General features: G+C 44.8%; 1 protein-coding gene across 12 annotated transcripts in view; it reads left to right on the top strand.

Annotated features, from left to right (window-relative positions):
* Window positions 1-11454, top strand: part of RHBDL3 (rhomboid like 3) — a 67177-nt gene extending 55723 nt beyond the window's left edge. For 9 of the 12 annotated variants that reach the window (XM_062612699.1, XM_062612700.1, XM_062612698.1 and 6 more), the window contains 3 exons: window positions 1533-1633; window positions 5450-5510; window positions 6140-10159. In XM_062612699.1, coding sequence (XP_062468683.1) covers window positions 1533-1633; window positions 5450-5510; window positions 6140-6411 — 434 coding nt within the window. In that variant the 3' untranslated portion in view covers window positions 6412-10159. Of the gene's footprint in view, window positions 1-1532; window positions 1634-5449; window positions 5511-6139; window positions 10160-10779 lie in introns of those variants that run through there. The other 3 variants (XR_009963597.1, XR_009963599.1, XR_009963598.1) reach the window with 3 other exon arrangements.
* The last annotated feature ends 1153 nt before the right edge of the window (window positions 11455-12607 follow it).

Below are 12607 nucleotides of genomic sequence, written 5' to 3'. Positions count from 1 at the left end.
CACCTACCAACCTGAGGCTTCATTTGTATACATGTAAATACACATAGCGCATCTGTGCAAGGTATGGTGAGCACTGAATCTGCTGCACTTGAGCCCAGGTGGGCACTGTGAGTTGCCTGTGGCCGTGGTTCACAGAGGCAGAGGCAGCTTTTGCTAAGGGTTAGGCTGGGCTGAATGCCCAGAGCTCTGGAAGTTTGTAGCCAGTGCCTGAATGAGGCTCACTAGCCCACCCACCACTACTGGTTCATTTATGCTATACAAATGACCCCATTTTTTTCTCAGACAAGCTGCCACATCCTCACAGATTAGCCTTTCATGCCTTATAATCTATAAATTGTGGAAGAAAGTGCCAATGGAAAGGGAAAACTTCCTTTCTTAATGGAGGTTGGAACTACAAATATGACCAGACAGTCCCACACAGAAAAGCATCCCATGATACACTTACCTGTTTGAGTTGTTAGGCAATTATTAAACATGCTTTGTCCTTTGACATGTGTCAGAAGAGGCATACTTATGCTGAGGATCTGTCAGTGTAAAGATAACACAGCTCCTAAACAATCAGGAAGAAGCAGTAAAATGTTGACATGGGTCACAATGGCCACTCCCTGCTTTTATGCATTTAATTTCATTTATCTGGCTTTACTAAGACACATTGAGGCTGAGATTGCAAGACTCAGTGCAGTGTCTGAGGACTTAACTCCAAGTTCTCATTACTTCTTTCTTAACTTCTCATTAATTTTTTCCTTAGAGGCAGTGTTTAAGAGCTGAGAAGTCTTAGGGCCATAAAGCAAAGGAGGGAGCTATGAGCAGAGCTGGCTGGTAGAACCTCAGCACTTTTCTTGACCCAGAATCTGTTTCTCCTTCCTGCTTATCGCTAAGACCTTCATTCTCCCTACCTTGTCTGCCTTTGTCTATCTCTTAAATTACTCTTCAGGTTTGCAATGAAAGGAGCTTTAGCATATCCCAGCCTCCAACTGGGATAAGGAGAAGCAGTGTCTATGTTTGGACTATAGTTTTGTGGGGCCTTTATGTGATTGACCTGTCATTTGCTATCTTGTGTTTACTGCCTCCACCCAGGTTATTTGTAGCTAGTTTTACTCTAAAGTTTCATACCTAACAGGCTGTGCTTTGATCAGAGGCCTGTGCCAAGTAACAAGTTCTTTCTCACAGTGCAAATATTTGTCTTGCCAGCTGGGAGCTAGTTGTATTTTATCATCAGGTGAGGAACAAGATATAGACATCTGTCTCCTGCTTCTTAGTTGTTTTAACCAGGGTGTGAGTGCTTTTCTGCAGTATAGGTTTGAAAATGCTACCTTGCTTGGCTGCTTTTAAAGTAGGTGCAGAAGAATCAGTGACTGTCTTGGCAGTTTTACAGGATTGAATTAGCTCCACAAGCCAATTGATTTCCCCCCTCCTTCTCTTTCAGAGACCTGCAGCAATTAGCACTAAACTGGCAGTAGCACGGATGTAGAGCAGGAGAAAGTGTGTTTATTTGTCTGACAGTTGTCACAAGCCCTTGTTCCTTCTCCCAGGGTCCCTGGCAGTGTCAGTAGCTGATATGACTGCGCCTGTGGTGGGCTCCTCTGGAGGCGTGTATGCTCTTGTCTCAGCCCACTTGGCCAACATAGTCATGGTGAGTACCAGAATGTCTGTCTAACCTCTTCAGAAGTGAGCCGTGTCTGGTGGCCCAAAGGGTTTGGCAGTAGAGCCTGACCCAGCTGTTGGTCATTCAGAGCTTGCCCCAGTTAAGAGTCTTCTCAGTGGTGTGGTCCTGGGTTGGAAATGTTACACTGCAGTTGGTGGCTTGGTACCCTGATGACTGGTAGCTTGCCAGAAGCCAAAGATGCTGGTAGCCCAAGACTTAGCAGCTATCATCTCTACTTGCAGAGGCTGACAAAACGTTGCCAGAGGTCCTGTTATTTCACTACTCACTGGTCTCCTCCAAATCTACTTAGCAATTGCTACCCTAGCACCTATATTTCTTCATTATCTGCTGCCTCTCTTCTCATCTGAAATTACTTCTACTGCCTTTCCATTCTGGTGGAGTTTTTGCTTTTCTTTCCCCCTCTTCTCTCTCGCTGCTTCCTTAGTCTCTAGATGTGCTGTTCCCTCATGCTGAAAGACATGCTGGCCATTTGCTGGTAGAGCACAGTCCTGAGCAGGTGCTTTGAGCACGCTGGGAAGACACAAGACTGTTGAAGGAGGGTCCCTTGAATCTTCTCTTCCCTTGTGCCTCCTGGTACCCAAAGGAATGAAAACATTCCTCCTTTTAAAAAGAAATCTTGGAGATCAGGAGGGCAGAGGAGAGGCGGCCGTGAAGGGAGCTCATGAGGGGCGAGGAGGGGCGGCCATTAAGCAAGATCATGAGGGGCAGCCATGATGGAAGATCATAAGTGGACAGGAGAGGTGGCCATGAGAGGAGGTCCTGAGGGAAAATGAGGGACGGCCATGAGGGGAGATCATGATGGCATAGGAGGGGCATCCATGAGAGATCATGAGGGGAGAGGAGCGGCGGCCATGAGGGGAGATCATGAGAGGGGAGGAGGGCCGTCCATTAGGGAAGATCATGAAGAGAGAGGAGGGGCAGCCATGAAGGAAGATCCTGAGGGGAGAGAAGCGGCAGCCATGAGGGGAGATCATGAGAGGACAGGAGGGTCAGCCATGAAGTGCGGCCATAAGGGAAGATGACAGGCGGCCATGAAGTGCAGCCATGAGGGAAGATGAGGGGAGGCCATGAGGAAAGATCATGAGGGGAGAGGAGTGGCGGCCATGAGGGGAGATCATGAGAGGACTGGAGGGGCGGCCATGAGGTGCGGCCATGAGGGAAGATGAGGGGTGGCCATGAGGGAAGATCATGAGGGAAAATGAGTGACAGCCATGAGTGGACATCATGATGGCATAGGAGTGCTGTCCATGAGAGAAGATCATGAGGGGAGAGGAGGGGCAGCCATGAGGGAAGATCAGGAGGGGAGAGGAGGGGCAGCCGTGAGGGGTGATCATGAGGAAAGTTGAGTGACGGCCATGAGGGGATATCATGAGTGGAGAGGAGGGGCAGCCATAAGGGGTGATCATGGGGAGAACTGAGTGACGGCCATGAGGGGATATCATGAGTGGAGAGGAGGAGTGGCCGTGAGCGAAGATCATGAGGGGAGATGAGGGACAGCCATGAGGGAAGATGATGAAGGGAGAGGAGAGGGTGGACGGCTGTGAGGGGAGGGAAGATCATGAGGGAAGATGAGAGGCAGCCATGAACTGGATCCAAATAAAATCTATTCCTATCGTTGTGGAACTGCTCCTTTCAGCACGATGCCCATAGCCACAGCTCTCACCAGAACAGCAGGACTTGAGGGTGGCCATGGACTGTAGCTTAATTCCTTCTCAGAAATGCAAGAAAGGTTGACAGAACTTATGGCCACACTTTTCACTGCAGTGTGGACATACAGTAAAAGGCAGCACAGTGCCAGCAGTGAAATCAAGAGCACACAGCTTCTACTCCTGGCATAGCACAACAGGTTGCCTGCAATAAGGGGAAAAGCTTGACTGGGTGGGAGACAGCAGAGCCTTTTTGAATCTGAGCCGAGACTGCAAAATGAGCTCCCTCCGGACCTGGGAGCCATGATCCACTCCATTCATTTCTGGTCCCAGAGCAGTGAGGTTGATTTTTAAATCTTGCCTCATGCAAGATAGGTAAATATGTATTTAAGTAAATATATATATTTTTTAAGAGATACCCACCAGAACATGACACTCCGTGCACTCATTTCTTCCCCTGGAGATAGAATGGGAAAATGAACAACAGGAAGGACGTGAAACCAATAGCAGTATATTGGAAAAAGCTCAGATACTGGTACAGTTTGTCTGGGATATACTGAGTAGATGTGAATCCCTTTGGTCTTGCTCATTCTCCTGCTCTGCAGTGCATATGATAGCATGGAAGGTCTGGTTTGCTCTCTGATGTCACGTTTAGGGTATGTCAGGATGCTGATGGTGTGCACCATTGCTGGACCTTCAGTGGCATGGCTAGGAAAGAAAGGACAGGTTAGATGGGGCTTTGGGCAACCTGCTCTAGTGGAAGGTGTCCCTGCCTGTGGCAGGGGGTTGGAACTGGATGAGCTTTAAGGTCCTTTCCAACCTAAACCATTCTGTGATTCTGTGAATTAAATACATAAAATAACCAATGGGGAAGCAATAAAGTGTGTCACCCAAAGGAAAAGAGTGAGGGGAGAACTTCAGAATAGTTACATGGAAATGAAAACTGATGGAAGCAGCACAGCATTAATCAGCATGAGTTCAGAGCCTTCTGACTGGGTTAGGTGTCTCTGTGGAGAGAGAAAATGAGTTACTTATTTTGTAGATATTGCATTTTTGCAGTCACAGAAGTGATTTACAGACAGATCCCACATAAAACTTGAAGATATGTAATATGTATTGCAGAATATTCAGCAGGCTGAAAGTCACTGGGTGCCATTAAAGTTTACAAGCATTTTTTTATTCCTTCAGTGTGATGAGCAGGGAGTTTTTCACAAGCAGCTTAGCTAGCTTGCTATCTCACACCACCTCCAACAGGCAGCATTTCACTTAAACACTTAATAATTATAGTGTGTATAATAATACCTCTGAGTTCCCCAGGACACGATCTCTATTTCCCGTTTGGAAATCTGTGCAAGTGGAAAAGGAGGAATTTAAACATTTCTCCCATGGTTTCTGACTATCATTCAGAGATTCTTATTCCACTGTATAGGTTAACGGCCAAGCCTGAAGGCAGAGGAGGCCAAATCCATGCTTTCTTATGGCACTGTTCCCTTAGTATGCTTTTATTGAGGTCTTTATTATTTGTGTGTTTCTGCTGCATAGCTGAGTTGCAGAATTTCAGGGAGCCTGAGGTACAGGCAGTAGCCCTGGAAAAGCACAGCAGGTCTTGAATGCACTGAGGAATTGCCTGACAGGGACAATGTTGTGCCTCCACATGAATCATGATGAGCTGTGCCACTTCTTGACATAATTTTATTTGATGCAGTCTAATTCAACAGGGTTTTGCAGGGTAGGTAAATTCAGGTATTTTCAGAAGTCAGACTTTAGGGTGAAACATTATGCTAACATTTTAAAAATGAGTCTTTCTGAAGAATAGAGAATGGTAAGGCCAGCCAAGGACCATGCCACACAGTTGGATGTCAGGCAAGGAAAGTCAGTAAGACTGCCAGGAAAAGAAGCTCTGGACTGTCCATAACTTGGTCATATCTGCAATATATCCATTATGGTTATGTCCTCTGGCGTTGACAGATCTGTGCTTGGTGTGGTGACTGGAGAGTTCACAGCCAGGTGACAAAGGCTGTGAAAGGGGTTTGTTTCAGGAATGGTTATCCTTGATGCTCTTCCACTGTAGTTCTGGATATAAAACTCCTCCAGGTTTGCATGCAGCATCACATTGTTTCCCTTGTCTCTTTTCCAGAACTGGTCAGGAATGAAGTGCCAGTTCAAACTGCTGCGCATGGCTGTTGCCTTGATCTGTAGTAAGTATCATGCAATACTTGGCACACACACAATCCTGGTTTGTTTGTCCTTGTCAGAAGAGTTCATGCTGATTCAGAGGGGTTTGACTTTTGCAGCAGTTTTGATAGGAACCAGCAGCTGGACCTTCTGAGAGCAGAAACTACAACACTCTCAAATGCAGGTTTGGGCTTTCAACGCAAGCATTTGTAAATGAGGATTTGTTGTTAGCCAACAACTGTTGCTTGTGGCATTTGGGAAGCTCTGGGACATAAACGGTCTTATCTTTGAATCTGCAAACAAGGAGTACTTTTGCAATGATAATACCTAGGTTTCCTAGAGCACTTCACAAATGGGATGGCAACAGAATGTGTGTATAATGCATCTTGCCAATTGTCTTCGAAGTCTTAACTTATTTTTTTTGTGGTTTCGTGTAAATTATGGAAGGGGACTATTCCCCCTCCTGTCTACACTCCCACAAACCCAGACCTCATGTGCATGCACCACAATCCTTACATAGCCATAGCTTCCCAGCTTCCCTATGCTCACCATACAGGTCAGTTTCTCCCTCTCCATCTCTTCAGGGATGCAGTGCTGTCTGCAAGATGGGGTGGACCTAGATAATTAATTGCTTTTTCCTTCTTTCTTCCAGTGAGTTTTGAATTTGGAAGAGCTGTGTGGCTGCGATTCCACCCCTCTGCTTACCCCCCATGCCCACACCCCAGCTTCATGGCTCACCTGGGAGGGGTGATGGTTGGAATCACCCTTGGTGTCATCATCCTGAGGAACTATGAGCAGAGACTCCAAGATCAGACTTTATGGTGGATCTTCCTTTCTATTTATGTCATTTTTGTCTTGTTTGCCATCTTCTGGAACATTTTTGCCTACAGCCTATTGGATCTAAAGCTACCTCCCCCTCCTTGATAACATGGGACAGAAACTTGAGAACAGAAGTCATCTGTCAGCTATGTTAAGTGAATGAAGATGGAGGATCTATTTTTATATTTAACTTAGGGGAGGATGATTCTTTCGAACACAGGTGTGTGCTGGAGGAGATGCTTGAAGATCTCATGAAAGAATGGGCTGGTCAGTTTGTTCACAAGTCTAGCAGGTACTGTAAAACTGGCTGGCCTGGCCCTGCTCCACTGGCAGGGCTCCCATAGGGCAGCTTACACCTGGGCACTGAGCACTTGGTTTGTTAGCACACATCAGGATTTTGTACAAGATATTTGTATTTTCCAGGTCAGTGCTGGAATTACGGCCAGTGGTTGAAGGAATCTCCTCAATGTTACTGAACACTAAAAGGGAAGCAAGCAGACATTTGCTCATGAGAGACTCGCATTGTACCCACAAGGCTGTTTGGGTTTGGTTTCTGTGGACACATTTGACGGTTCAGCCATACCAGTGCCACTGTCTAATTACTTGAATGCTTTCTAAGATATTTTAGCCTATGGTGAAACCTGTATTATGCACCTTTCAAAGGAATCAGCAGAACTCAATCACCCAAAGTGATGGAGACTGATCTTCAACTACAGGTCAAATGAAATTGCACTATAAACCTTGGGAATCTTAGAGTGTTGTGGACACCCAGCCAGAGGTGACTTTTGCTGTGCATGTTTCACCTGATTTTAATTCATTATCCCCCCTCCCCAGCCTGCTGTGGCAGAGGGTGTAGTTGGGGGTTCTGTTTTGGGATGGAGCAAAAGGAGGGCAAATGTTCAATTGTGTTTTTATCAGCTGACAATCAGGTGCTGTTTTCTTCTCACTTTATTCCTGGACACATTGATCTAACACCTAGCCTGCAGTGAGCTCCTAGCAAGGATCTCAACTCTTCCAGCAGGCTCTTACTAGAAAAGTGGGACCAGAATCACCTATAGCAGTGCAGGGTAGGAACAAGCTAGTCTTTACAGCCATACAGTCTATTTGGGACCATACCTGTCCACGTAAGTCACTGGAGTTACATCAGGTTGTGCGTACCACTGGTTTCCCACTGAAGTGGACAGGGTGTTACTGTGTTGCAGTGATTATTGTGAAATTGATAAAAGCGGTTCAGGGGCTCCAGGCAACAGTTAGTTGCAATGATGCCTTTTTCTTTAACTTTGGCCAAGCCAGGTTTTAGCAATCTGTGTCTGGTCTGTAGCACAGCCCGGATTGCCTGCCCGGATCTGAGGATCAGACCGGAACTTCCATGGCACAAACAGTGCTTGTAGGGACTCTTCTCTGTAAGGTGCTTATGTTATTTTTCATCTCACTTTAGAGAGCTGCCAAACTACAGTCCAGGACTGTGGATGCCCTCCTTTTCTCTCCCATTTACCCACCTAGTTCAATGGCCTGGATAAAACAGCCATAGGAGTCTCTCTAGACTAGTTTCTCTCTTCCTTTTTGCTGTTTGCATACTGGTGCCCAGGCACCAGCCACCAGAGCCTTCCACAGCATATCTCACAGGCACTGTAGCAGTTGCATTTGCTCTGTAGCAAAATGTCTCTGTATCATGGGCTTTATTCTCTCAGTTGTGCAATGAGTGCTGCCAGATATCACAAACTAGGAGGAACCTCCTTCTAGAGGGGGCATTCACAAGTGTTTGTCAGCTGCCCCCTTTTTTGCCTCTTACTGGAGAAATATCTCTGGTCTGGAAGGTTGAAGTTCTGCTCCCAGGGTATGCATAGTACAACTCCTGTTGCCCTGGGGGAAGTAAGGGGGCAGAAAATAAGTATTTCTACAGCCTGGAATAAGCCTTACCTGCAAAAGAAACCTTTGTGCACAGGAATGGGATCTCTGAGGGCAATCGCACCTTTGCTGTAGTACTACAGTGTTCATGGGTCATCAGATCAAGGAACAAGAGGAGGCCATAAGGGTCACAGTTCTGTTTGTTTTGGGGAAAGGGGTTGGTTCCTGTGCCATTTCATCTCTGCAGTTTGCGTCCAGATCAAAGCAGTCATGAGAGTTTACATGTGCATCATTTCAGGTGCTGGCCCTGTGAGTCCTGTAGCAGTGGAAATCATCTCCCTGGGGAGCAGCAGGCAAGCAGGAGAGCTAGGACAATATTGACAGGAGCATGGTTAACGTGTAAGGAGGACATTCCTTTCCTCACCTGTTGCTAAGCCTTCTGGCTACAAATGCCTTTAAAACAGATGTGAGCAGAAATGGGAATTCTTTGGAAGTTTGGGGAAAACTTTGAAAATGTTGGTAGAAAATTTCTATTACAACAAATCCCAGAGTATTTTACCTGTAATCAACCAGTGTGCAGTATACACCAATTGACTTGTATTTTTGGTTTCTCATCTGAAAGCTACTTGGTGCCCAGCAGTTTCTCCTCCATAAAGATTTCTCTTCCTGGCAGTGGTGTGCTCTAGGGTGAAGCAGCAAGCTACAAGTTCAAGGGCCACCAGCTTCTTTATCAGCCTGACTTTGGCCAACGTACCTTTGCCTCTGCTCAGGAGTAGGAGAGAGCTGAGCAGGGTAATCCAGGCACCATTTTTTATTTCTCTATCCATAGATGAACATAGTTAGCATGAACTGGTTGAAAACAGCTCTGAGGTTGAGCTTACAACTTGTTCTTTTAAACTGCTGTTCATCTTTCTGACTTCAATTCTGTGTCCCTATATCCTATCTGAGCAAGTCTACAAGCAGCCCTGGGGATCAGAAAGGCCAGACTTCAAAGCAGTGTTAGATGTATTGTGGGTGAAGATATGAAACCCTCTCACATTCCTGCTCATCAGAGCTGAATTCCCCCCCCCTCCCCCCATAGAGCAAGTTGTACACAGAGCCTGTTGTCTGCTAAGAACCTATCAGCTCAAGGAGTCAGGAGCAGCACAAAGTGCTTAAGCTTTTATAATTTTCTTTCTTTCATCACTAAGATGACACTGTGAAAACTTGATATGTTTTTACAGAGTATCAGGTAATCCAGTTATGTTGTTTTCTAATGCACTTGGAGTGCCATGGTGCTGCAGCACCAGAGAGCTAATAGCAGCCAGGCTTTTCCTTTACCTCCAGATGTCCTTGAAGCTGCTGGCTTATATCAGAGACGTAATATTCTCCATCCTGCTCATTTGTGGTTCCAACTTGTCTCAGTCAACAACTTGTTCCTGAAGGAGCCGTCCACTGAGGGTCTGGTTTTGGTGATTCTTTTGGTCTTATTTCAGCTGCTGCCAGGATTTTACATCAGTCAGAGAAAATGTGAATCTATTGAACCTTACGGATGTGCAGTGCTAGAACAGAAGGCAAGGACTGTTACCGACAGATGGATTTGAACAGTGCACGTTAGAGGAAGTTATTTTATGCTTGCGTCCTTGAGTGAGGACACACCTGTGCTGGACTTCCCTTTTAGTAAGAATATTGCAGCCCTGGTTCAGGATGAGTGCAGGGAGCAGTAGAGCAGACTGGGAGAGCCGGGGTGCTGGCTGTGGAGCTCCTTCAGGGACATCTGCCGGCAGCGCGGCACAGCACAGCACAAGACGGGGCTTGCAATTGCACTTTTGGTTCCTAGATGCTTGGAGTCAGGCAGAGATTAATTTTGCACACATTGGTAAGGAGGAGGGGGAGGCTTGGAGTGATGGGAAAGGAAGTTACCAGAAACCATCTCTGAATGAGGTATAGAGGAGCTGTAAAATGCTGATGAATTTACTTTTGAGTTTACTTGGAATTCTTAGAACAACAACTCACTCTTTTCCCATCAGTCCCATGAGGAGTCCCATCAGTCCCATGAGAAATCTTAGCACTTAGGTGGCATACTGTGGTTCTTCACTACTTGCTTCTTTAGCAGTAGGAAGTATTTTATCAATGGGAGAGGGGGAAGCCAGAGAAATTATTATTGTCTGAGGTTGCTAGACTAGAAATAAAGCAGAGAGATTCCCAGGACCTTGCTCCTTCTGATGGGTTATACTGCCCAGATGAGATAGTTTCAATTTGAATTGGGCTATGAAGGGTGGAATCTGACACATTTAGAGCTGGTGCTAAAATGACAGCTGTCTGCTGACCTCACAAGACTACTGCTGTTTTGTGCCAATATTTAGTCTCACAGGATGGTGGGTAGGACTTTCACACACACTTCAGTGGGACTTTCACACCTACTTCAGTGAGTAAAGAGCTCAAAGTCTGTTTACATAGATCCAAGCTCAGCTCAACTGCTTTGGAAACCCCACCCACTGGCTTTACCCAAAGTGGAACTGGAGGATATGGATGTAGTTCAACACCGGCAACCTCTGGAGGTAAGCTGGGATCTGGAGAGCAAAGGCGAGCACCTCTGGGGTTTCAGCCTCTTTGAATATTGCTGCTGTTGTGTTTCTTTTATAGCAGTGGCTGCTCTGCAGTGCTCTGTGATACGACTCAAAAATTTCTTCCGCAATCACTGATGCTGAGAGCTGGTTATAAAGGAAAACAGTGCATTTTTCAGCTCTATAAAGAAAGAATCACATATAAGGCAGAAACCAAGCTTGGTTAAAGGTAAATGTGTTTTTAATTTCACCATTGATCATTGGCTTTTAATTGGAAAAAGCTTTCTAATGAGGTATTTCTGAAATGCCAGTAGTAATACAGAAAAAATTATGTTTCAGGGTACTTTACACCACAAAGCACAAAATATTCCCTAGGCCTGATTTAAGAAGCAAAAGTACCTTAAATTTCCAGTAAGTTTAATAGATAGGTTAGTCACTGACTGTCTTCTGACTCCCCCACAGTGTCTGTTTAGTTTGCAAATAAAGCTAGATTTATGCAGCTTTTCTTCTGCTTACACTATAATGCTACCGACACAGCCAAGTGTTAAACACAGAGCACTAAGCAATGTAATTTTCTGCCTTAAAATACTGAAGAAATGATACTTTCCCGTTAAGGGCTAGTAAAACAAAATGATATTTGCAAGGTAAGAGGCTATGGTATGTTTCCAAATATTTTTGTATCGTGCACATTCTGTATATTTTTGTTGTAACAATATTATTTGAGCGCAGAATCCATTAAATTTTTTTGCTGGTGTTTTTTTTTGTTTGTTTGTTTTCTGTTTCTTTTTTTCTTGTTTTATATAAAATGGAGCTGTTCTATGTGCCAAAACCCAACCAGGAAGCATTTCAAAGACAAATTTGTATGCTTGTCTACACTTAACTCAGTATTTAACAGAAGAGTGATTGGTTTCAAGCTTTGCAATGTAATCTTTTAATAATGGCATTGATAATTCTTTTTTATGTATTTCTAAAAGTATTTGTCTAAAAGATGAAGGGTAGGGTGGGCTGCTGCTTTATTTCTCCATGAGATACAACAAGGATAACTGGCTTGGGACCTGTATAGAAACTGAGGTCTTTCTCGCCATTTGATAACTGCTGTGTTAGTGCAGTAGTGACCTCAGAACTGTAGGGAAGTTGGTGACCAAGTACATTAGACTGTTTAAAATGCTTTCTTGGGGTGGAGGGTTGTTCTTTTTTTAACATCAGTCTCTACTGAATGTCTTTAAATCTCAGGGCCAACACTGAGATTCTTGTCTCTTTAATCAGCAGTGGGACTAAGATATCCAGGAAGTTCTGCAGCAAACCTCCAACTGATTCAGTTATTTTGAGATAACTGAAGTAAAAATCCTTCCATTAGCATGGAATGGGAGGCTTATTTTGAAAAATCTGTTGTGTTTTTGTTGGCAAACATTGGGTTAGAATTAAACTTAAAGAAATGAAGATGCAGCTAGCAGTAGTTGCTGTCAGATTTGTTTCTCCTAAGGGGAGGTAGATCATTGCTACCTCATGTGGGACTCAGCTCTTGATGTTAGTTTTCTGCACTTACCTGAGCTTCCAGACACTTAAACTTCTTTATTCACTAGTTGAGGACTTTCAGCAAGAAGGTAAAGTGGGTTTGTGGGGTTTTGGCAGTTAAAACAGGATGTGTTACTGTCTGCTAGCACTATAACTTTTTCTTGCTGGCTAAAATAACTTTAGAAAGGACATAAATACTGTCAATTCGAGGATCTCTGTGGCAGAAGAGGAGCCGAAAGCTTGAATCCTTGATACTCATCCTTGATCACACAGACTCATAAAAGACACTATCATTTTATTCCTGTAGCTCAAATCATATTCTGTATCGTAAACATTGCTCATAAATGTTGGAAAGTGAAATACTGATTAGTTTGTACATGCTACTGCTCTTG

Source organism: Pezoporus occidentalis, unplaced genomic scaffold, assembly GCF_034315485.1.
Source record: "Pezoporus occidentalis ecotype Australia unplaced genomic scaffold, CSIRO_AGI_Poc_V1 ctg160, whole genome shotgun sequence".
In the NCBI taxonomy this organism is placed as follows: domain Eukaryota; kingdom Metazoa; phylum Chordata; class Aves; order Psittaciformes; family Psittacidae; genus Pezoporus; species Pezoporus occidentalis.
Note: the sequence above shows the minus strand (reverse complement) of the source record. Positions and strands in the feature narration are given on the sequence as shown.